Here is a 24,838-nt window from a genome sequence, read left to right as displayed (position 1 = left end):
TAATCCCAGCTACTTGGAAGACTGAGGCAGGAGAATCGCTTGAACCTGGGAGGCGGAGGTTGCAGTGAGCCGAGATTGTGTCCCTGCACTCCAGCCTGGGCGACAGAGTTAGACACCATCTCAAAACAAGAACAAGTAAAATGGGAAGAGCTCCGGACCTACTTTTCATTCATCTAACAAATATAGCCACATGCCACATAGCAAGGAGGCTACATTCTGAGAGACGGCTCATTAGGTGACTTTGTTGTGCGAACGTCTCAGAATGTCCATACACAGATCTTCATGTGGCATAGCCCACTACACCCCTAGGTGCAGCACTGTGTACCCTCGTGTTTCTAGGCTACAAACCTGCCCAGCACGAGACCGCACCCATCCCTGTAGGTGACTGTAACACAATGATATTTGTGTGTCTATGCATATCTAAACATAGAAAAGGAACAGTAAAAATATTGTATAAAAGGTTAAAAAAAAAAAATGCTGCTGGGCACGGTAGCTCACGTCTGTCATCCCAGCACCTTGGGAGGCCGAGATGCGCGGATCACCTGAGGTCAGGGGTTCGACGCCAGCCTGGCCAACGTGGCAAAACCCCGTCCCTACTAAAAATACAAAAACTGGCTGGGCGTGGTGATGCGCGTCTGTAACCTCAGATGCTCAGGAGGCTGAGGCAGCAGAATCATTTGAACCCGGGAGGCACAGGTTGCAGTGAGCTGAGGTCGCGCCATTGCACTCCAGCCTGGGCGACAGAGCGAGACTCCATCTCAAAAACAAAAACGAAACTGCAGCGTGAGCTCTCACCTGATACCTGCCAGCCTGCCCGGTGGATTTTGGACTTGGTGGTTCCCAGGATTGCGCAAGCCAATTCCTGGCACAAGACCATGTATGTAAAGGAAGACGGTGCACACAAGTGAACGAGGCAGATGGTGACGCTCGTGGCACAGAAAATGAATGAAATAAAGGAGGGGAGGAGACAGAATTCACTGGGGTGGTCAGGGAAGCCCTCATTGAGGAGGCGGCTTTTATTTATTTATTTTGAGACAGGATCTTGCTCTGTTGCCCAGCCTGGAGCACAGTGGTACCATCATAGCTCACTATAGCCTCAAATGCCTGGACTCAGGGATCCTCCTATCTCAGCCTTCTGAGTAGCTGGACGCTTGGTGTGCACCACCACATTTGACGAATTTAAAAATTTTTTGTTAGTGAAACTCCGTCTCAAAAAAAAAAATTAAAAAAAAAAATAAAATTTTTTGTAGAGACAGGGTTTCACTATGGTGGCTAGGCTGGTCTTGAACTTCAAGCTGAGCCTCCCAAAGTGCTGGGATTACAGGTGCAAACCACCACACTTAGTTAATTTTTCAATTTTTTTTTTTTTTTTTTTTGAGACACAGGGTCTCACCATGTTGCCCAGGCTGGTCTCAAACCCTTGGGCTCAAGCGATCCTCCTGCCTCAGCCTGATGAGTAGCTGGGACTACCGGCACACCCACTATGCCCCAGCTAATTTTTTTTTTTTCTGGGGATTGGGTCTCGCAGTCTCTCTTGAACTTTTGGGCTCAAGCGATCCTCCCACTTCAGCCTCCCAAAGTGCTGGGATTACAGGCGTGAGTCACTGTGCCCGTCTGGAAGTGACTTTTTTTTGAGACAGTCTCTCGCTCTGTCACTCAGGCTGGAGTTGCAATGGTGCAATCTTGGCTCACTGCAACCTCCGCCTCCCGGGTTCAAGTGATTCTCCTGCCTCGGCCTCCTGAGTAGCTGGGATTACAAGTGCCTGCCAGCACATCTGGCTAATACTTGTATTTTTAGTAGAGACTCGGCTTCACCACGTTGGCCAGGATGGTCTCAAACTCCCGACCTCAGGTCACTTACCCACCTAGTCCTCCCAAAGTGCTGGGATTACAGGTGTGAGCCACCACGCCTGGCCCCAAAGGCTGACTTTTGATAATAAAAGGAGCAAAATGTTAACAATTGTATAATCCCACTGAGGCTGTGCAGAGAGTCCTTAAATCATTCTTGCAATTCTTTTCCAAGTCTAGAAGTGTATCATCATAGGCCAGGTGCAGTGGCTCAAGCCTGTAATCCCAGCATTTTGGGAGGCTGAGGTGGGAGGATCATTTGAACCCAGGAGTTTGAGACCAGCTTGAGCAACCCAGAGAGACCCCATCTCTACAGAAAATAAAAAATTAGCTGCTGGTATATGCCTGTGATTCAAGATATTCAGGAGGCTCCAGGGGGAGGATCTCCAGAGCCTGGGACGTGGAGAGGTGGCAGTGAGCTATGATTGCACCACTGCACTCCAGCCTGGGTGACAGATCAAGACCGTGTACCCCCACAAAAAAGAAAATTAATCAAAATTAAAAGTTACAGGTGGCCAGGCATGGTGGCTCATGCCTGTAATCCCAGTAGTTTGGGAGGCTGAGGCAGGTGGATTACTCGAGGTCAAGAGTTCAAGACCAGCCACGGCCAATATGGTGAAACCCCATCTCTATTAAAAATACAAAAGTTAGTCAGGCGTGGTGGTGGGCGCGTGTAATCCCTGCTACACGCTGGGAGGCTGAGGCAGGAGAATCGCTTGAACCCGGGAGGTGGAGGTTGCAGTGAGCTGAGATCGTGCCCCTGCACTCCAGCCTGGGCGACAGAGTGACAGAGCGAGACTCCGTCTCAAAAATAAATAAATAAATAAATTAAAATAAAATAAAACAAACCCTCAAACAAAAAGTTACAAGACAGCAAACAACTCGCAGCCACTCAGCTGTGAGGGAAATAGAGTTGAGGAAGCTGAGTGATGTATCTCACCCCGCACCTGACTCTCCCCAGCTGTGATGTCCTGGGCAAGCTCCTTTCCCAAGCCCTCAGTTTCCCCTTGCAGCCTTCCTCAGTCCCTCAACCTGCCTCCACTGGGCCCAGGGCCTTTGCACATTCTGCCCTCGATGTTCAGAATGCGGGGCCCTTATGGCCACCTCCTTCCCCGGCTCATCCCTCCTCACCCTTCACAGCCAGGAAGCTCCCTTTCCCTCCCTGACCTGGTCAGAATCGCCATGAACCCAGCTGCCACCTTGATCGGGTTGTGAGGCTACAAGCAGCTGGCATAGTCAGCGCACAGCATCAGAATGAATGAGTGGAGAAACTGAGGCAGCGAGGAATCTCCGGGCTGCCTTCAGCTCTAGCTCCATAGCACGCTGCAGAAGGGTGGGTGTGAAGGAAAATGCTAGAAAGAGGCCGGGCGTGGTGGCTCATGCCTGTAATCCCAGCACTTTGGGAGGCCGACACAGGTGAATCACCTGAGGTCAGGAGTTCAAGACCAGCCTGGACAATATGGTGAAACCCTGTCTCTACTAAAAATATAAAAATGAGCCGGACATACAAAAATGCGCACCTGTAATCCCAGCTACTTGGGAGGCTGAGGCATGAGAATTGCTTGAACCTGGGAGGCAGGGGTTGCAGTGAGGTGAGATTGCACCACTGTGCTCCAGCCTGGGTGATAGAGTGAGCCTCTGTCTCCAAAAAAAAAAGGGGCTAGAAGGGCAGAGGGCATGCAGTGCTGTGTCTGACATCCTTAGGGGAAGTACGGAGACCACCCCTGCAGTCCCCAGGGGAGTCAGTGGATGCCTGGGCTGGAAGAAACATAAATGAAGGCCAGGTGTGGTGGCTCATGCCTGTAATCCCAGCACTTTGGGAGGCCAGGGCAGGTGGATCACCTGAGGTCAGGAGTTTGAGACCAGCCAACAAGGTGAAATCCCATCTCTACTAGAAATACAAAAATCAGCCGGGCACGGTGGCACGTGCCTGTAATCCCAGCTACTCAGGAGGCTGAGGCAGGAGAATTGCCTGAACCTGGGAGGCGGAGGTTGCTGTGAGTTGAGCTCGCCTCCTTCATACTCCAGCCTGGGCAGCAAGAGCAAAACTCTCCCTCAAAAAAAATAAAACAGAAACAGAACTGTGAGTTGTTTTGCAGCAGAATGAGGTGCTGTGTGCGTCTGCAGCTGGATCCGCACCAAGGAGCTGCCCTCAGTCCTTCCACGGACAAGAAGACAGAGGCCTCGTGGAGGAAGTGTGCTGTTGGCAAAGGCGTAGCTCGTGGGGCCCAGGCTGGCACAGCGAGGCCACTGTCCTGCAGACGCAGAGCTGCTGAGCGGGCGAGCTGAAATTCACGGGAAGCACAGCCTCCTCCTGCTCCTCCTGGCCTCGCCCCTTCCAGACCAGCCTCCAGCTGCCATTTGCAGCTGCGCTCAGGCCCAGTTTTTGTCTCAGGAACGTTTGGGTGAGACGAGAGAGCTTTAAAAATTATTGGTGGAGGCTGGGCATGGGGCTCGTGGCTGGAATCCCAGCACTTTGGGAGGCTGAGGTGGGTGGACCATGAAGTCAGGAGTTCAAGACCAGCCTGGCCAATATGGTGAAACCCTGTCTCTACTAAAAATACAAAAATTAGCCAGGTGTGGTGGCGGGAGCCTGTAATCCCAGCTACTCGGGGGCTGAGGCAGGAGAATTGCTTGAACCTGGGAGGTGGAGCTTGCAGTGAGCAGAGATTGTGCCACTGTGCTCCAGCCTGGGCAACAGAGGGAGACTCCATCTCAAAAAAAAAATTATTGGTGGAGGCTGGGCGGGGCGGCTCACACCTGTAATTTCAGCACTTTGGGGAGGCCGAGATGGGGGGATCACTTGAGGTCGGGAGTCCAAGACTATTCCTGGCCGGGCACAGTGGCTCACGTCTATAATCCCAGCACTTTGGGAGGCCGAGGCGGGCAGATCACGAGGTCAAGAGATCGAGACCATCCTGGTCAACATGGTGAAACCCCGATTCTACTAAAAATACAAAAAATTAGCTGGGCATGGTGGCGCGTGCCTGTAATCCCAGCTACTCGGGAGGCTGAGGCAGGAGAATTGCCTGAACCCAGGAGGCGGAGGTTGCGGTGAGCCGAGATCGCGCCATTGCACTCCAGCCTGGGTGACAAGAGCGAAACTCCATCTCAAAAAAAAAAAACAAAAAAAAAACAAAACCAGAAAACACCAATTTCTTCCCCATTCCAGGGTACTCCTAACTAGACCACAAGTTCCCTGCTGAAAGAAGATCGTCCTTACATTGCCCCAGTTGCTAAGTGTATGTACCATGATTTGACGGCCCTTTTCTATCCCTTTAGGTATCAGTGGTATTTATATCAAATGAAGAGAAAGATCACAGAAGAAACCGAGGAAGGGAGAAGGAAGGCTCGCAGGTGAGCAGACGGGAGCTCCCTGCCGACCAAGAGGCTGCGTCTCTGAAATGCTGGGAAACCCATGGACACAAACTCCCACAGACGTTGGTACCCAGCAGACGCGAGATTCCTGGCTATACTTAAAAAAAACAGAGGCCGGGCCCAGTGGCTCACGCCTGAAATCCCAGCACTTTGGGAGCCTGAGGCGGGCAGGTCATGAGGTCAAAAGATGGAGACCATCCTGGTCAACATGGTAAAACCCTGTCTCTACTGAAAAAATAAAAAAAAAATACAAAAATTAGCCAGGCGTGGTGGCACATGCCTGTAGTCCCAGCTACTCGGGAGGCTGAGGCAGGAGAATCGCTTGAACCTGGGAGGCGGAGGTCGTGGTGAGCTGAGATTGCGCCATTGCACTCCAGCCTGGTGACAGAGAGAGACTCTGTCTAAAAAAAAATATATATATATATATATCCCCACAGCAGACAATATCATTGAGTATTCTGCCTGTTGTGGTATGAATTATGCAATGTCTCTGTGAAGAAAAAAAAGCAAAAATAAAAATAAACATTTCTTTCTTTTCTATAGACAGGGTCTCATAAGTGCAATGGTGCCATCAGAGCTTACCACAAGGCCGGGCGTGGTGGCTCACGCCTGTAATCCCAGCACTTGGGAGGCCGAGCGGGCGTATCACCTGAGGTCGGGAGTTCGAGACCAGCCTGACAACATGAAGAAACCCCGTCTCTACTAAAAATACGAAATTAGCCAGACATGGTGGCGCGTGCCTGTAATCCCAGCTACTCAGGGGGCCAAGGCAGGAGTATCGCTTGAACCCAGGAGGTGGAGGTTGCGGTGAGCTGAGATGGCGCCATTGCACTCCAGCCTGGGCAACAAGAGTGAAACTGTCTCCCAAAAAAAAAAAAAAACCACTTCCTGCAGTCTCGACCTCCTGGGCTTAAGCGATCTTCCTGCCTCAGCCTCCTGAGTGGGGCCACACCACCGCCACGCCCTGCATTTTTCTTGTTGTTGTTTTTTGTTTTTTTGAGACAGAGTCTCACTGTGTCGTCCAGGCTGGAGTGCAGTGGAGTGATCTCGGCTCACTGCAACCTCCACCTCCTGGGTTTGAGCAGTTCTCCTGCCTCAGCCTCCCAAGCAGCTGGGATTACAGCTGCAGCTACCATGCCTGGCTAATTTTTGTACTTTTAATAGAGACGGGGTTTCACCATGTTGGCCAGGCTGGTCTTGAACTCCTGACCTCCGGTGATCTGCCTGCCTCGGCCTCCCAAAGTGCTGGGATTGCAGGCATGAGCCAGCATGCCTGGCCAGTTTTTCTTTCTCTTTTTGTTTTTTTAAGAGATGGGGGTCTCAGTATGTTGCCCAGGCTAATCTCAACTCTTGGGGTCAAGTAATCCTCCCGCCTTGGCCTCCCAAAAAGCTGGGATTACAGGTGTCAGCCTCTGCTCCCAGCTGTGATTCTTGGCTATTCTGAGAACAGGCACCTCTTACTACAGAGAAACACATAGGAATACCTTATTATTTTTTTATCTTGCTGTCTCCAGGCTGGAGCGCAGTGGCGCGATCTCGGCTCACTGCAACCTCCACCTCCCGGGTTCAAGCGATTCTCCGGCCTCAGCTGCCCAAGTAGCTGGGATTACCGTTGTTCGCCACCACGCGCAGCTAATTTTTGTATTTTTAGTAGAGACAAGATTTCACCGTGTTGGTCAGGCTGGTCTCGAACTCCTGACCTCAGGTGATCCACCCGCCTCGGCCTCCCAACGTGCTGGGGTTACAGGCGGGAGCCGCCGTGCCTGGCTGAGGTTCTGGAATATTGAGGTGCCGGCTTCAGCAGTCCTCTGCCCGCCTGGACGTGGAGGGAAAGGAGGCTCTCCACCTCCCACGCCAGCCTGACTCATTTTCAAGGAGACCGACTGCTTCAAGGCGTTCTCTCTCTCCCTCAAGCCCCACGCTCTTTTCCGTTCATTCTTTTAGCCTCATGCTGGCTTCCAGAACGCTCTCAGATTGAGATTTTTCTGGAACTGCAGATTCTTTTTTTTTTTTTTTTTTTTTTTTAAGACAGTCTCACTCACTCCATTACTCAGGCTGGAGTGCAGTGGTGCAATCTCGGCTCACCGCAGCCTCCCCCTCCCGGGTTCAAGTGATTCTCCTGCCTCAGCCTCCCGAGTAGCTGGGACTACAGGTGTGTGCCACCACGCCCGGCTAATTTTTGTATCTTTAATAGAGATGGGGTTTTGCCATGTTGTCCGGGCTGGCCTCAAACTCCCGACCTCAAGTGATTCACCCACCTTGGCCTCCCAAAGTGCTGGGACTATAGACGTGAACCACTGCGTCCAGCCTGGAGATGCTTTTCAGGTGGAACAGGTCTGGTCTTTCTGACTGAGCCTCACCCGTTAGTTTCTGTAACTGACACTTGGGCATTGTGTCTGGGAGGCGGGTGAAGTCCTTGCTGTGAACGGGAGAGGGATGAGCAGCTATCTCTAGCCAACAAATCAGTCACATATGTCAGCAAATTCCCACAGCTTCCTTTCCATGTAGTTTTTTTTTTTTTTTTGAGACGGATTCCAGCACTGTCACCCAGGGGGAGTGCAGTGGCGTGATCTCAGCTCACTGCAACTTCCACCTCCCAGGTCAAGTGATTCTCCTGCCTCGGCCTCCTGAGTAGCTCGGATTATAGGCATCCGCCACCACCCTAGCTAATTTTTTTTAAAAATATTTTTAGTAGAGACCGGGTTTCACTACGTTGGTCAGACTGCTCTCAAACTCCTGACCTCGTGATCCACCTGCCTCGGCCTCCCAAAGCGCTGGGATTACAGGCGGGAGCCACCGCGCCTGGCCTTTCGTCTTCTTTTTAAATAGAGACAGGGTCTCCCTCTGTCTCCCGGGCTGGAGTGCAGTGGAGTGATCCTGGCTCACTGCCACCTCCGCCTTCTGGGCTCAAGGAATCCTCCTGCCTCAGCCTGCCAAGTAGCTGAGACTACAGGTGCACACCACCATGCCCAGCTAATTTTTTTTTTTTTTAGAGAGAGGGGTCTCACTATCTTGCCCAGGCTGGTTTTGAACTCTTGGGCTCAAGCAATCCACCCAGCCTCAACCTCTGAAAGTGCTGGTATTGTAGGTGTGAGCCACCACACCTTGCCCCTGAGATTTCTTATTCCATCTGGTGACCAGCACTCATACCCCAGTATTTATTAGGCGCTGACTGTATGCCAGGCACTGTCGTTAGGTTGGGATACAGCAACGAGCTATAACTAAAGACCCCTGCCCTGTGGGGAGACAGTGTAGACAACATGTCCCCACTGCAAACATTGAGCATAAGGGCCGGGCATGGCTCCTGCCTATACTTCCAGCACTTTGGGAGGCCGAGGCAGGAGGATCACCTGAGGTCAGGAGTTTGAGACCAGCCTGGCCAACATGGTGAAACCCCATCTCTTCTAAAAATATAAAAATTCGTGTGGTGGCATGTGCTGGTAATCCTGGCTAGTCTGGGCACTGAGGCAGGAGAATCATTTGAACCTGGGAGGCGGAGGTTGCAGTGAGCCAAGATTGCGGGACTCTGTCTCAAAAACAAAAAAAAAAAAAAATTCAGCATATTAGGGGGAGGTGGGTGTCTCCTAAAGGCTGCTGATAAATCACCATTCTGGCTCAGCCTCCCGAGTAGCTGGAATCACAGGCATGTGCCACCATGCCCAGCTGATTGTAGGTTTAGTAGAGACGGGGTTTTGCCAAGTTGACCAGGCTGCTCTCGAACTCCTGACGTCAAGTGCTCCATCGGCTTTGGCCTCCCAAAGTGTTGACGTGAGCCACCACACCTGGCCAGAATATTTAGAACTCTTAAAATAGTGTAGGGGGCCAGGCGCGGTGGCTCACACCTGCAATCCCTGCGCTCTGGGAGGCCGAGGCAGGCGGACCACCTGAGGTTGGGAGTTTAAGACCAGCCTGACCAACATGGAGAAAGCCTGTCTCTACTGAAAATACAAAATTAGCCTGGCATGGTGGTGCACGCCTGTAATCCCAGCTACTAGGGAGACGGAGTCTGGAGAATTGCTTGAACCCGGGAGGCGGAGGTTGCTGTGAGCCGAGATTGTGCCACTGCACTCCAGCCTGGGCAACAGAGGGAGACTCCATCAAAAAACAAAACAAATAGGGTAGGGGTGGGCTTCCTTTGGAGGTTCGGGGCAGGGAGGACAGAAACGAATCTTTGCAATTGAGCAAATACCCACGCTGTGGCTGGCCTGGACTATCCACTGTGAGGCCACAGAGCAGACTCGCACACAGGGCCTCAGCCCTCTCAGAGGGTGTGGCAGGTGAGGACGCGCAGGATGGAAGCAGGCGGCCTCGGGCCGTTCCCACTCAGAGACGGTCCGGCTCCTGCGTCCACCTGGAGACTCCGGGCCTGCTCCCACTACGGTTGGCGCAGGGATGGGGAAGTCCTACCTGGGAAGATCTTCGTCCTGCCATTCCTCCTTCACGTCCACGTTTTCCATCCGGAGTGTGGCTTCGGTGGTCCCCATGGGAGCTGGGAAGAGGCGCCGGCTTGAAGCAGGGATGAGCCCTGAAGGGAAGCCACAGAGGAATGGGTTTTACTGGTCAGTAATCCTAATGGCAGTGCCCTGCCTTATTCCTTGTTACTTCCTCCTCCTCCCCCTCCCCCCCTCCTCCCCTGCCCCCTCCTCCCCCTCCTCCTCCCCCTCCTCTCCCTCCTCCCCCTTCCCCCTCCCCTCCTCCTCCCCCTCCCCCTCCTCTCACTCCTCCCCTTCCCCCTTCCCCTCCTCCTCCCCCTCCCCTCCTCCTCCCCCTCTCCCTTCCCCCCTCCCCTCCTCCTCCTCATCCTCCTCCCCCTCCTCCTCCTCCTTTCCCTCCTCATCCTCCCCCTCCTCCCCCTCCCCCTCCTCCCCCTCCCCCTCCTCCCCCTCCGCCTCCCCCTCCTCTTCCCCCTCCCCCTCCTCCTCCTCCCCCTCCTCCCTCCTCCTCCCCTCCTCCCCCTCCCCTCCTCCTCCTATTCCTCCTCATCCTCCTCCCCCTCCCCCTCCTCCTCCTCCCACTCCTCCTCCTCTTCCCCCTCCTCCTCCCCCTCCTTCTCTTCCTCCTCCTCCTCCTCCTTGTCTTCTTTTTTGAGACAGAGTCTCACTCTGTCACCCAGGCTGGAGTGCAGTGACATGATCTCAACTCACTGCAGCTTCCACCTTCCAGGCTCAAGCAATTCTCCCACCTCAGCCTCCCAAGTAGCTGGGATTACAGGCACCTGTCACCACGCTTGGCTAATTTTTGTATTTTTAGTAGACACGGGGTTTCACCATGTTGGCCAGGCTGGTCTCAAACTCCTGACCTCAAATGATCCACCTGTCTTGACCTCCCAAAGTGCTGGGGTTAAAGTCGTAGCCACTGCGCCCAGCCTCAGTTCCAGTGTTTTTTTTTTTGAGACGGAGTTTCGCTCTTGTTACCCAGGCCGGAGTGCAATGGTGTGATCTCGGCTCACCGCAACCTCCGCCTCCTGGGTTCAGGCAATTCTCCTGCCTCAGCCTCCCGAGTAGCTGGGATTACAGGCACGCGCCACCGTGCCCAGCTGATTTTTTGTATTTTTAGTAGAGACGGGGTTTCCCCATGTTGACCAGGATGGTCTCGATCTCTTGACCTCGTGATCCACCCGCCTTGGCCTCCCAAAGTACTGGGATTACAGGCGTGAGCCACCGCGCCCAGCCTCAGTTCCACTTTTTAAAGCACCTAGGGGCCAGGTGCAGTGTGCTTGCCTGGAATCTCAGCGCTTTGGGCAGATTGCTTGAGACCAGGGGTTCGAGACCAGCCTGGGCAACATAGCAAGACCCCAGCTCTCAAAAAAAAAAAAAATGCAACTAACCAAGCATGATGGTGGGTGCCTGAGGTCCTAACGATTCAGGAGGCTGAGGTGGGAGGATCACTTGAGCCCAGGAGATCAAGGCTGCAGTGAGCTATAATTGTGCCACTGCATTCCAGCCTGAGCAACGGAGACCCTATTTCAAAGAATAAAATACAAAATAAAGCATCTGGCCGGGGGGCAGTGGGTCACACGTGTAATCCCAGCACTTTGGGAGGATCGCTTGAGCACAGGAGATCAAGACCAGCCAGGGCAAGATAGCAAGACCCTGTCTCAAAAAAATAAATGAATAAAGCAACGAAGGCCCCCGATTCACAGCCCCCGGGCTGCCCCTCTGGAGTAGGTCACCCGCAGCGCCCCCAGCGTGGATGTCAAGTTTGCATCGGGCACCTTGGCTCCGGAAGGGAGGACCTAGAGGCAGATGAGGAAGTGGGGGGAGGGGACGGCTAAAACTAGACCCTCCCCCGTGCAGGGTGAGAATTTCTCACTCGATTCTCTGTCCTCGATGTCGTCATTCATTCTTGGAGGAGGGACAGTAACACGCAGCATGGGGGGAAAAAAAAATCCCTCCTGCCTGCCACGCGGTGGGGGCGGGGGTGGCGGCAGGCAGCCAGGCCCTTCCCGAGAGGGTAAGTTCTCCACGGCCGTGGAAACGCATTTGCTCTCTGGAGGGAGGGGTCTTCGCCTCTGCCTTCCTCTTTCTGAGCTGGGTGTGACCGCAGCCCCCAGGAACACTGCCCCGGCCCCGCCCTCGGCCCCCAATCCTCTGGCAGCTGCAGCCACAGGCGTTGACTCCACAACCTTCTAAACATGGGGTGTGGTGGGTCCCCAGTGGGTGTCCCGAGTGGGCCCGGGACACTCCTGCATTCAGACCCTGGCTTCGGATTTGGGGATGGCAAAGAAGGCAGTGACATCAAGGAACACGAGTGATGCGCTCATTTGAGCCCTGATGTCTCATTATCAGCAAATCACATAGCAGTTTCAATGAAGGAGGAGGCATCTGTGTCTTACACCACAAAGCACCCCTTCCTCCCCACCCCACAGGCGAGCCTTGATGGAGACACTTAGAGAATATATATATATATATTTCCCCCACCCCCACCCCCCAGATCGGCTGCTGGTGGCCTTCCCAGCGTTCTAAACAGGAAACAGGGCTGGGATGGGTCTGTGTCAGCGTCCCAGAGAGAAGCTGAGCTCTGCATCCTCCCCAGCTGTCAGGGAGACCTGGAAATGGTGCACATCTCTGCCTTCCAAGGCAACGGGGCGCGCGGAAGGTAAACTGCGCTGCTGGGTGCCGGTCAGCGAACGGGTATCCCTGGGTCCCGGGAAAATGGATGTGGGGGCCTTGAAGGAGTCCCCAGACCGTGGCTCTCCGCTCCCACACGCCCCATCTGCTGGAAAGGGGACTTGGAGGCGGCAAAGGCTGCCGGATAAACCTTCCCGGGAGACGGTTTGGCCCGGGAGGGGAGGGGACGGGAGGGGAGACGCGCGCACTCACCTCTGCTGCTGAGACAGCCTCTCCTCCTCACTGGCAGACAAAGGCGAGTCCTGCCCGGGTGCGGCCGGGCATCCCTCAGGCTCCCCAGGCCTGCAGCGCATCGGAGGGAGAGGCTGCTGGCAGGGGCGGGTTTTGCATCCGAGGAAGGTCACCCAGGGCGACGTGGCCAGCGCCCCTCCGAAGCTCTTTCGTGTGTGCAGGGCTGCGGGGTGCGGGCTTAGCGGTGGGCTCCCCCGCGCGCGGCTGCGGCTGCGCCCCCTGTCATCGCCGCCCGCCCGCCCGCGCGCCCTGCCTGCCTCCGAGGTGTCCGTCTGCTGCTTCCCAGCTCGCGGCTGGCACAGGCTCGGCTTCCCGGAGACAGTTAATGTATGCTGCTCCCGTGTGCAGCGGGGAGGGGGTGGGGGCAGGCCTGACCGAAAAGCACAGCCCCCCCCCACCCGCCCCCACCCCCCCCGCCAGAATCCGGTCCTCTCCATTGGCTGAAAGACAAGCCTCTCCCAAAGCCACTGCAGAAGCACAGGAAGAAATGATTTTCTGATGGCGTATCACAGATTTAAAAAACAAAACAACCGCCGGGCGCGGTGGCTCAGGCCTGTGATCCCAGCACTTTGGGAGGCCGAGGCGGGTGGATCACGAGGTCAAGAGATCGAGACCATCTTGGTCAACATGGTGAAACCCCGTCTCTACTAAAATTACAAAAAAATTAGCTGGACATGGTGGCGCGCGCCTGTAATCCCAGCACTCTGGGAGGCTGAGGCGGGTGGATCACGTGAGGTCAGCAGTTCGAGACCAGCCTCACCAATAGGGTGAAACCCCTAAAAATACAAAAATTAGCTGGGCATGGTGGCGCGTGCCTGTAATCCCAGCTACTCGGGAGGCTGAGGCAGGAGAATTGCCTGAACCCAGGAGGCGGAGGTTGCGGTGAGCCGAGATCGCGCCATTGCACTCCAGCCTGGGGAACAAGAGCGAAACTCCGTCTCAAAAAAAAAAAAACAACCGACAGATAAATACAGGCGTGGCGAGGTGGCCTCGTTCCTTAGAGAACGGGGAAGGTCTTCTTGGCACTTCTCCTTGCAGAGGGAACAGGGGTGAGGGGTGGCGTCCCCCAAAAAGTCTGAGCAGGCAAAGAAATGACTGTCCCCAGGCCAGGTGTGGTGGCTCATGCCTGTAATCCCAGCACTTTGGGAGGCAGAGGTGGGAGGAGCACCGTAGGTCAGGAGTTCGAGCCCAGCCTGGCCAACATCCTGAAACCCCGTCTCTGCTAAAAATACAAAAATTAGCTGGGCCTGGTGGCTGGCGCCTGTAATCTCAGCTACTCAGGAGGCTGAGGCAGGAGGATCACTGCAATCCGGGAGGCGGAGGTTGCAGTGAGCCGAGATGACGCCACTGTATTCCAGCCTGGGCAACAGAGGGGGACCCCCATCTCAAAAAAAGAAATGACGGTCCAGGGCACTGTGTCGTGGGTCCATGAGGTGGTCACTTAACGTTGATGGAGCCTCGTGCTCTGAACGGGGTGGGTGCAGGGGAGACAGGAATTTCTCAGGCACACTTGCTCTGCAGGGTTGCTGTGGGAAGGGCGCCCCCTGGAGTTGTGCAACGGCGTGGCCTCGCCCTGGAGGAATTCAAGGAGACAGTGGAAGATGGTAGGTGGGGGCCCTGCAGTTGGACTGGAAGTGGGTTTGAACTCCAGCCCAGCCGCTCCCCAGCTGGGGGGCCAGTGAGTGGGAGTGATCTCACCCGTCAGCCTCAGTTTTCCTCACCTGTGAAATGGAGTCACTAGGCCTTTCCCACATGTCATGAGATGATGCATAGACAGCACTCAACCCGGCGCTAGAGCACAGGAAACCCTCTATCTGTGTATGGGTTTCTTTTTTTTGAAGTGGAGTCTCCAGCTCTGTCGCCCAGGCTGGAGTACAGTGGTGTGATCTCGGCTCAGCGCAACCTCCGCGTCCCCGGTTCAAGTGATTCTCCTGCCTCAGCCTCCCAAGTAGCTGGGATTACAGGCACGTGCCACCATAGCAGACTAATTTTGTATTTTTAGTAAGACGGGGTTTCAACACGTTGGCCGGGCTGGTCTCGAGCTTCTGATCTCAGCTGATCCGCCCGCCTCAGCCTCCCAAAATGCTGGGATTACCCGTGTGAGTCTGTCTAGAGGCGACTTTGGAGTGGTGCAGGGTGGGGGACCCTAGGGGAGCCTTCCTGGTGGGGCACAGGGGTGATGACTGCATGCTTGAGACCCCCGAGGAGTGAATGGACTTAGGTGAATTTTAAAAAAGAGGGAGGAAGGTGTATTCTGGACAGACGGGCCCGCCTAGACTGGCATTTCAACAGCCACAGCTTCTCCCCAGTACACGAGGGCCCTGGAGCTGTCCATGGTGCTACAACCACCACCAAGGAGACACGGCATGTGACCTGAGCTCGGTCCCTGTCTGTTTTTTTTTCTTTGAGGCAGAATCTTGCTATGTTGCCTGGGCTGGAGTGCAATAGCATGATCTCGGCTCACTGCAACCTCCACCTCCTGGTTCAAGTGATTCTTCTGCCTCAGCCTCCCAAGTAGCTGGAATTACAGGCACCCACCGCAGTGCCTGGCTAATTTTTGTATTTTTAGTAGAGACGGGGTTTCCCCATGTTGGCCAGGCTGGTCTCAAACTCCTGACCTCAGGTGATCCGCCCACCTCGGCCTCCTAAAGTGCTGGTATTACAGGTGTGAGCCACTTTACCTGGCCCCTGTTTTCATTTCATTTTGTTTTAATTTAAAAAGTAAAAAATTTTAATTTAATTTAATTCTTTGGAGACAGGGTCTTGCTCTGCAGCCCAGGGTGCAGTGCAGGGGTGCGATCATGGCCCACTGCAGCCTCAACTTCTTGGGCTCAAGTGATCCTCCTATCTCAGCCTCCCTGGTAGCTTGGACTACAGGTGTATGCCATCCATCACGCTTGGTTAATTTTTTAATTTTTTTTTGTAGAGATGGGGTCTTGCTATTTTGCCCAGGCACACATACCATACCTAGTGGGTGTGAATGTGTTTGGGGGCCATTATTCCGCTGGCCATCCCTGAGGAATTAGCTTGGAAAGGCACTTAAGGGCTTCATTTTGTAGGATCTTGAAACTTTTCTGAAGGTGAGCTTATAGGAAATTTTCTTGTGGGCCAAGTGCAGTGGGTGACGCCTGTAATCCCAGCACTTTGGGAGGCCAAGACAGGTGGATCACTTGAGGCCAGGAGTTCGAGACCAGGCTGGCCAACATGGTGAAACCACATCTCTACTAAAAATACAAAAATTAGCCAGGTGGGCCCCTGTAATCCCAGCTACTCGGGAGGCTGAGGCAGGAGAATCACTTGAACCTGGAAAGTGAGCCAAGATTGCTTTTGCTTTACTGCACTCCAGCCTTAGCGATGGAGCAAAGCTCCAAGTTGAAAAAAAAAAAATGTGTGTGTGTGTGTGTGTAGTCTGCAAACAGTCTTGCGACTTCCTTTTCGTTCTTTCAACATAACTTAACTATATATATAACTTTTTTTTGAGACGGAGTTTTGCTCCTGTTGCCCAGGCTGGAGCGCAATGGCACGATCTCGGCTCACAGCAACCTCTGCCTCCCCACGTCAAGTGATTCTCCTGTCTCAGCCTCCCGAGTAGCTGGGATTACCGGCACCTGCCACCATGCCCAGTTAAGTCTGTATTTTTAGTAGAGATGGGGTTTCTCCATGTTGGCCAGGGTGGTCTTGAACCCCTGACCTCAGGTGATCTGCCTGCCTTTGCTTCCGAAAGTGCTGGGATTGCAGGGGTGAGCCACCTCGCCCATTGTATATATCATATTTTTATAACAATGCCCACGTACACCCCGCCCACCGCCCACCCACACACACTCACGCACTACACACTTTTCTTTACCTAGTTGTTAATACATTCGGAAAATAGCACATCAAACAGCATCTAGGGCTTTTCCTCATTCTGTGTGACAGCTGCATCTACTCAATTCTGCGGTTTCTTCCGCCAGCCCCTCTTATGAGTGGAGCTTGTGATGTTTCCAGCGTTTTTTGTTGCCCTGTCTGGTTTCAAACTCCTGGCCTCCAGCAATCCTTCCACCTTGGCCTCCCAAAGTACTGCAATTACAGGCACGACCCATGGAGGCCGTCCTCAGCTTTCATCTTTGTTTCTTTTCTTTTCTTTTCTTTTTCTTCTTCTTTTTTTTTTTTGAGACAAGGTGCTGCTTTGTTGCCCAGGCTGCACTGCGGTGGCACGATCCCAGCTCACTGCAGCCTTAACCTCTTGGGTTTAAGTGATCCTCCCACCTCAGCCTCCCATGTAGCTGGGGCCACAGACGCACAGCAACACACTCAGCTAATTTATTGTCTATCTTTCTTTCTTTCTCTCTCTCTCTCCCTCTCTTTCTTTTTCTCTCTTCCTCTCTTTCTTTCCTTTCTCTCTCTCCATTTTCCTTCCTTCCTTTCTTTCCTTCTTTCTCTCTCTCCCTCTTTCTTTTCTTTCTCTTTCTCTCTCTCCCTCTCTTTCTTTTTCTCTTCCTTTCTTTCCTTTCTTTCTTTCTCTCTCCATATTCCTTCCTTTCTTTCCTTTCTCTTTCTCTCTCTCCCTTTCTTTCTTTCCTTTTTCTCTGTCTTCCTCTTTCCTCTTTCTCTCTCTCTCCCCCTATTTTCCTTCCTTCCTTTCTCTCTCTCCCTTTCTCTCTCTCCCTCTTTCTTTCTCTCTTTCCCTCTTTCTTTCTCTCTCCCCCTTTTTCTTTTTCTCTCTTCCTCTGTTTCTTTCCCTCTTTCTTTCCTTTCTCTTTCTCTCTCTCTCCATCTCTTTCTCTCTTTCTTTCTTTCCTTTTTCTCTCTCTCTCTTTCTCTCTTAAGATGGATTCTCCCTATGTTGCTCAGACTACTCTTAAACTCTCAAGAAGCAAATCAAAAGTTCACGATGCCTAAGACCCAAGACTTTCTGTTTTGTTTTGAGACTGAGTCTCGCTCTGTCTCAAATAAGCCTCCCATCTTGGCCTCCCAAACTTCTGGGATTGCAGGTGTGAGCCACAGCGCCTGGCCACAAAAATCTTAAAGTGAGAGCAAACATATTGTGTCTGGCACCACGTGTTGCTTTACATATGTTTATATCTGTCCCTTTGTCACCTGTAATGTAAGCTTCATGTGAGATCAGAGACTCACAATTTTGTCACTTCTTTTTCGTGATCCACTCGCCTCGGCCTTCAAAGGGCTGGGATCACAGATGTGAGCTACTGCACCTGGCAATTCTGTCACTTCTGTATCTTTAATCCCTAGACCAGTGGCTCACCTGGCGGGGGACTGGGTGATCCTGCCCCCAGGGGACACCAGGCTATGTCTGGGGACATTCGTGGTTGTCGCGATTGGGGGAATACTCCTGTTACGGAGTGGGTGGAGGCCAGGGACACTACTTAGCACCCTGGAGTGCCCAGGATGGCCCCACCCCAGAGAACAATCTGGCCCCAATGTCCACAGTACTGAGCAGGAAATACTCTTCCCTAAAAGAATGCCTGATACAGGCCAGGGGTGGTGGCTCATGCCTGTCATCTCAGCACTTTGGGAGGCCGAAGTACATGGTCAGGAGGTCAAGAGTTGGAGACCAGCCTGGTCAACATGGTGAAACCCTGTCCCTACTAAAAATACAAAAATTAGCTGAGTGTGGTGGCGCACACCTGCAATTGCAGCTACTCAGGAGGCTGAGGCAGGAGAATCGCTTGAACCTGGGAGGTGGAGGTTGCAGTGAGCCAAGACTGCACCACTGCACTCCAGCCTGGGCGACAGAGCGAGACTCCGTCTCGAAAATAAATAAATACATAATAAAATGACGTCCAAGCATCGTGCTGAAGCACTGTCTCACATTCCTAAGGGCTAGAAAGCTTCACGGAGAAAATCTGTGTGTTAGAGAATTTGCAATACCAGCGAAAGTGCTGTGACTTCAGTGTGCGCAAATCCACCGTGTCTACTCAATGAGGTGTCTTTCAACAAAAACACACATCGAGTGAGGGCGTGTGTCCCGCGTTTGGTTTTGTATCGTGTGCTGCTTCCTTCCTTATCGTGAAAAGAGCAGAAGATGCAGAGAATAAAACCTGCAGCACGAAGGCGGAGGGGAAACGGTGGACGTGTCACCTGCCTTTGGGTGCCCCTCACGCCTCAGGTTTCTAAATAAATAAATAAATGAGTAAACACAATAAGACTCAAGGAGACTTAGTGATGTCATGGCCTCAAAGCGTTTTATGGAAAAGTATGTAATAGGCATTCTTTTTTTTTTTGAGACGGAGTTTCACACTTGTCACCCAGGCTGGAGTGCAATGGCGCCATCTCGGCTCACCGCAAGCTCCGCCTCCTGGGTTCAGGCAATTCTCCTGCCTCAGCCTCCTGAGTAGCTGGGACTACAGGCACACGCCACCACGCCCAGCTAATTTTTTATATTTTTAGTAGAGACGGGGTTTCACCATGTTGACCAGGATGGTCTCGATCTCTTGACCTCGTGATCCACCCGCCTCAGCCTCCCAAAGTGCTGGGATTATAGGCGTGAGCCACCACGCCCAGCCTTTTTTTCTTTTTTTTAAGTTGGAGTCTTGCTCTGTCATCCAGGCTGGAGTACAGTGACGCGGTCTTGGCTCACTGTGACCTCCGCCTCCGGGGTTCAAGCAGTTCTCGTACCTCAGCCTCTCGAGTAGCTGGGATCACAGGCACGCGCCACCATGCCTGGCTAATTTTTTTTGCAGTTTTAGAACACACAGGCTTTCACCATGTCGGCCACGCTGGTCTCCAACTCCTGACCTCAGGTGATCTGCCCTCCTCAAAGTGCTGGGATTGCAGGTGTGAGCCGCTGTGCCTGGGCTTCTGTGGGCTGTCGTGGAAACTAGATCGCATTGTGCGTGGAAAGCATTCAGCACAGTCTTTGTAGTAAATAATAGAAAAAAATGCAACGCAGGAGAAAATATGATGCCAGATCTGCCTTTGTAAAGAGATGCAGCCTTCGTTTCCTAATTAGAACGGCAGGGATTTGGAGAGAGGCCATGTGCAATTAATTACCTTGTTGGACTTTAGCCAGGACATGGAGGGGGGGGAGCTGCACTGGCCAGGCCCACCAGACCATTCCTGGTGGCCACACATGGTCGTGGAAACACGGATGGAAGAGTGCCATCCGCTAAATAACCAAATGTGGCTTCTCCCAGCACCATGGGCTCTCCGTGGAGTCTGTCCAAGAATTCGTAGTTCTGGGCCGGGCGCGGTGGCTCAAGCCTGTAATCCCAGCACTTTGGGAGGCCGAGGCAGGTGGATCACGAGGTCAAGAGATCGAGACCATCCTGGTCAACAACGTGAAACCCCGTCTCTATTAAAAATACAAAAATTAGCTGGGCATGGTGGCGCGTGCCTGTAATCCCAGCTACTCAGGAGGCTGAGGCAGGAGAATTGACTGAACCCAGGAGGCGGAGGTTGCGGTGAGCCAAGATCGCGCCATTGCACTCCAGCCTGGGTAACAAGAGCGAAACTCCATCTCAAAAAAAAAAAAAAAAAGAATTAGTAGTCCTGTACCTGCTGGATGTACTTCTTACTTCAGTGCTGTCGTAACATGCCATTGTCACAAAGCCAACTGATTTGAAAGACTTCACAGATGCCCAAGACCCAAAACTTCCTTTTTCTGTCTGTTTTATTTTGAGAGCGAGTCTTGCTCTGTCACCCAGGCTGGAGTGCAGTCGTGCGATCTCAGCTCACTGCAACCTCAGCCTTCCAGCTTCAAGTGATTCTCCTGCCTTGGCCTCCTGAGGAGCTGGGACTACAGGCGTCCACCACCACTCCTGGCTAATTTTTGTATTTTTAGTAAAGCTGGGGTTTTGCCATGTTGGCCAGTGTTGGAAACGGTTGTTGGAAATAGAGGCTCGGTGCCACAAAGAAAAATCAGCACTGAGACAAAGGAGCTTTCAGCAATGCAATTTTTACTTCCTGGACTGCAGGAAGGGGACTCCCGCTAGCCATCGTGCAATGAGAGTACAATGAACAAAGGAAAACACACACATCTATCCCTTACGTTTTTGGGATGGTCCTTACTGCTGTGTCTGATCTCTGTTGGCTGGAGGCAGACCTCACAATCTAAAACCCGATTGGCTAACAACTTAAACCTTTTCTCAACAGGTAAAAGCAATGGAGAACTGGGACGTGCCTGTGAGCACGTCCAGCACAGATATGGTTAAGGTACAAGGACATAGAATGTACTAGGTGTCCGTAAGCGTGGCGTGTCTAACAGCTGCCTACGACAGGGCTTCACAAAGAGCTACCAGCACGCTTATTCTCCAGCAAGAAGGGAAACTTTAAAACGGACCTTTTCTACTTCCCACACTTCCTCCCTCCCTCTCTCTCTCTCTTCTATCTCCCTTTCTTTCCTTCCCTTCTGTCTTTCCTTTTTTTTTTTTTTTTTTTTTTTTTTTTTAGACAGAGTCTTGCTCTGTTGCCCAGGCTGGAGTGCAATGAATGGCATGATCTTAGCTCACTGCATCCTCCCCGTCCCGGGTTCAGGTGAGACAGGATTTCGCTATGTTGGTCAGCCTGGTCTTGAACTCCTGACCTCAGGTGATCTGCCCACCTTGGCTTCCCGAAGTGCTGGGATTACAGGCGTAAGCCACTGCACCCGTCCTCTTTCTTTTCTCTTTTCTGAGACAGGGTCTCGCTCTGGAGTGTAGTGGTACAATCATGGCTCACTGCAGCCTTGGCTGCCCCGGCTCAAGTGATCCTCCCACCTTAGCCTCCCAAGTAGCTGGGACCACAGGCATGCACCACCATGTCCAGCTTATTTAAAAAAAAAATTGTAGAGACAGGGTCTTGCTATGCAGCCCAGGCTCGTCTCAAACTCCTATGGCTCAAGATCCTCCTGCCTCAGCCTCTCAAAATGTTGGGATTACAGGCGTGAGCCACTGTGCCCGTCCTATCATTTATTTTTAGCAGGTTGTGAACGCAGGAGGCAGAGACCGTGGGGGCCACGTGAAGAGTCATTCTGAGGCTAGATGCAGTGGCTCCCATCTGTAATCCCAGCGCTTTGGGAGGCCAAGGCAAGAGGGTCATTTGAGGCCAAGAGTTCGAGATCAGCCTGGACAATATGACTGATTGAACCTGTCTCTATAAAAATTAAAAAATAAGCTGGCTGTGATGGCACGCACCTGTTGTCCCAGCTACTTGGGAGGCTGAGGTGGGAGGACTGCTTGAGCCCAGGACTTTGAGGCTGCAGTGAGCTATGATCATGCCTCTGCACTCCAGCCTGAGTGACAGAGTGAGACCCTGTCTGAGAAAAAAAAAAAAAAGTCATTTTGTCACATGACTCCATTACAGTTATTGCAAGAGACTTAGTGAATGAACTCATGAAAAGGGTTGAACAAGTATTAAATCCTGTACAACGCTACCTTCTGTTTCGGTCACATCTCCTTAAACATCACCAGCCTAAGCACATGACCTGGCGTGAACAGGTAAATAGACGCTTATTTAATAAGTCACCAACAGAGTTATGCAATGGACAGTAGGTAGGTCGGGAGACAGATGACCATTGTGCTCAAGGACCTCATAGTTTATTTCAGAAGAAGATGTGCACGCAGAGAGGGAACGTAACTCACTTGACTGAGCCTTTGCAAGGGCTCTTGGTGCCTGGGACACTCCTCTGTTCTTGCTGTGGGTTAACAAAATCTTTTTCTCTTCTGTGTGAGAATGTGATCGTGTTACACGTTTCAGTTTCGTTGTCTTGGTGATGGGATAAGACAAAAACGTCATGTAGGGCGGGGCGTGGCGGCTCATGCCTGTAGGCCTAGCACTTTGGCAGGCCGAGGCAGGTGAGTCACTTGAGGTCAGGAGTTTGAGACCAGCCTGGCCAACATGACCCCACCTCTACTAAAAATACAAAAAATTAGCCAGGTGTGGCGGGTCATGCCTGTAATCCCAGCTACTCGGGAGGCTGGGGCAGGAGAATTGCTTGAACCCGGGAGGCGGATGTTGTAGCGAGCCAAGAATGTATCGCTGCACTCCAGCCTGGGCGACAGAGCCAGACTCTGTCTCAAAAAAAAAAAAAAAAAAAAAAAGGCTGGGCGTGGTGGCTCACGCCTGTAATCCAAGCACTTTGGAGGCCAAGGCAGGTGGATCACCTGAGGTTGGGAGTTCAAGACCAGCCTGACCAACACGGTGAAACCCTGTCTATATATATATATATGTATGTCATGTATGTTTCTAGGCAACACTGGGTATGATAATGTGGCACCTGATTGGTAAAATGCATCAAAGCAGAGATTCAGTAAATGAATCATAAATACCTGGTCGGGGCCCCATGCAGAACGAGACCCTCGGTGGCTGGAAGGGCCTCACAGGACTGAAGGACCAGCTCCTGAGCTAGAAGCCACAAGGATCCCTTCCAGGGTGGGTCTGGGGTGCAGAGACGCAGAGACCCCCCCACTTTAACCTGAGTGGTTAAAGGAAGGTGGTGAGGCCTGTTGGCTGAGGGGGGGTGGGGAGGCAGAGCATCAGGATAAATAGCCAATGCATGCAGGGCTTAATACCTAGGCCATGGGTTGACAGGTGCAGCAAACCACCGTGGCACACGTTTACTTATGTAACAAACCTGAATGCTCTGCACATGTATCCCGGAACTTAAAATAAAATTTAAATAAATAAATAAATAGGCAGGTGGAGCTCTGAATAAGGGGGGGGGATCATGGCATAGGCGGGGCTTGAGCAGAGACCTCCGCATCTGAGTGGTTAAGAGGAGGGCGGGACTCTGTGTAGGAGGCGGGGCTTGTGGTATGGGTGGGACTTGAGCGAATACCTCCACATCTGAGTGGTTAAAGGGAAGGTGGGGCTCCGAGAAAGAGGCGGGGCTTCTGGCATGGGCGGGGCTTGAGCAAAGACCTTCATATTTGAGTGGTTAAGAGGAAGGCGGGGCTCTGCAGTGGAGGCGGGGCCTCGGCGCAGGACCGGTCGTGAGGAGGCGTCTCCCCAGCCTAAGAGAAGGAATCGAGAAGGTGCAGGCTTCGCGCAGGGGGTGGGGCCTGGGGCGCGTGGCCGGGCGCGAGCAGCACGCGGCTCGGGGCCGGTGACGTCACGGGCCCGCCGGGCTCCGGGAGGACGCCAAGATGGCGGCGAGTCACTCTTTCGGCCTCGCGCAGGGCGGCGGCCCGCAGTACAGGTAACGGCCCCGCCTGTCCGGTCCCCGCCGGAACCCTGCCTGCCCCTCCTCCCGCCCCGCGCGCCCGGCCCAGGCCCAGGCCCAGCCCCAGCCCCAGCCCCTACCTGGACCTGCGGCCTCGGGGGAACCGCGGCGCCAGGAGGAGCCGGCGGGGCAGCCTCAGGTTGGGCACCTGGCGGGACGCGGGCTTGCGGGCTCCGGCTGAGCTGTCTCTGCAGCTGTCAGCGGGAGAGAGAGGGGACTCCTGAAGTGGAAGGGGGCCTGGGCCTGGGCCTGTGCGGGGTGGGGGTGGGGGGGCAGCCCCTGATGGGGACGCCCCGAGGAGAGCAGCAAGAGGGGACAGACCCCGGAGGGTGTCTGGCAGGGAGGGGGAGGGGACCGGAACTGACCTCGATGCAGGGAGGAGGCCTGGGAGGTGCCTGGCAGGGAAGGAGGAGGGGAAGGGCAGAAGGGCATTGACCCCTGATTGCTTGGGGGAGAAGACACAGACCTGGGAGGGTGTCTGGCCAGACATGGGGAGGGCAAGGGCAGAAGGGCGTTAACCCCGATTGCTGGAGGAGAGACCTGGGAGCCTTCCTAGCTGGGCTGGGGACAGCCACAGTGGAGTGTGGGGGGAACTGACCCCTGATGGTGAGAGTGGGAGAGAAGGCAGAGACCTGGGAGGGTACCGGAGGAAGGGGCAGAAACAGAGGTTAGTGGTGGGGAACTGAAGCCTGATTGGGGAAGGGGGACGGAGACTTGGTGGGAGCCAGTACGATGTGGGAGGAGGTCCTGAGGTCAGATAAGGGCATGGGCACTGGGGTTCCAGGGAACTAGGACCCTGTTGGGACAGTGAAGAGGGAGAAAGGGCCCTGAGTGTTTATTTAAGGCCTAGAAAAGGATCTTAAATATCCAGTGGTTTAGGAGGGGAGATGGCAGGGGATGGGCGCTGACTGGGATCTTGCCAGGGCCAGGAGGGCTCAGTGGGTAGGGACACACATGGGGTGGGTTGGTGCCCCAAATGTGCAGACACATACTCTACACTGTTCTCCCAGGCCTGCTCCTCGGAGCTTCTCTGCTATGTTCAGCCCTTCCGTCTGACCCCAAGACTGGAGTCCCAGTCCGGGAGCCAGGGCTGGCATCTCTCTGGGAGACAGAT

General features: G+C 53.4%; 1 protein-coding gene across 1 annotated transcript in view; it reads right to left on the bottom strand.

Annotated features, from left to right (window-relative positions):
- Positions 1-12,887, bottom strand: part of ATCAY (ATCAY kinesin light chain interacting caytaxin) — a 48,257-nt gene extending 35,370 nt beyond the window's left edge. Inside the window, exons 1-2 of the mRNA XM_035286244.3 lie at positions 12,549-12,887; positions 9,634-9,751 (exon numbers count right to left, since the gene is read on the bottom strand). Coding sequence (XP_035142135.1) covers positions 9,634-9,710 — 77 coding nt within the window. The 5' untranslated portion in view covers positions 9,711-9,751; positions 12,549-12,887. The remainder of the gene's footprint in view (positions 1-9,633; positions 9,752-12,548) is intronic.
- Between the last annotated feature and the right edge of the window lie 11,951 nt (positions 12,888-24,838).

The sequence above is a fragment of the Callithrix jacchus genome, chromosome 22 (assembly GCF_049354715.1).
Source record: "Callithrix jacchus isolate 240 chromosome 22, calJac240_pri, whole genome shotgun sequence".
In the NCBI taxonomy this organism is placed as follows: Eukaryota; Metazoa; Chordata; class Mammalia; order Primates; family Cebidae; genus Callithrix; species Callithrix jacchus.
Note: the sequence above shows the minus strand (reverse complement) of the source record. Positions and strands in the feature narration are given on the sequence as shown.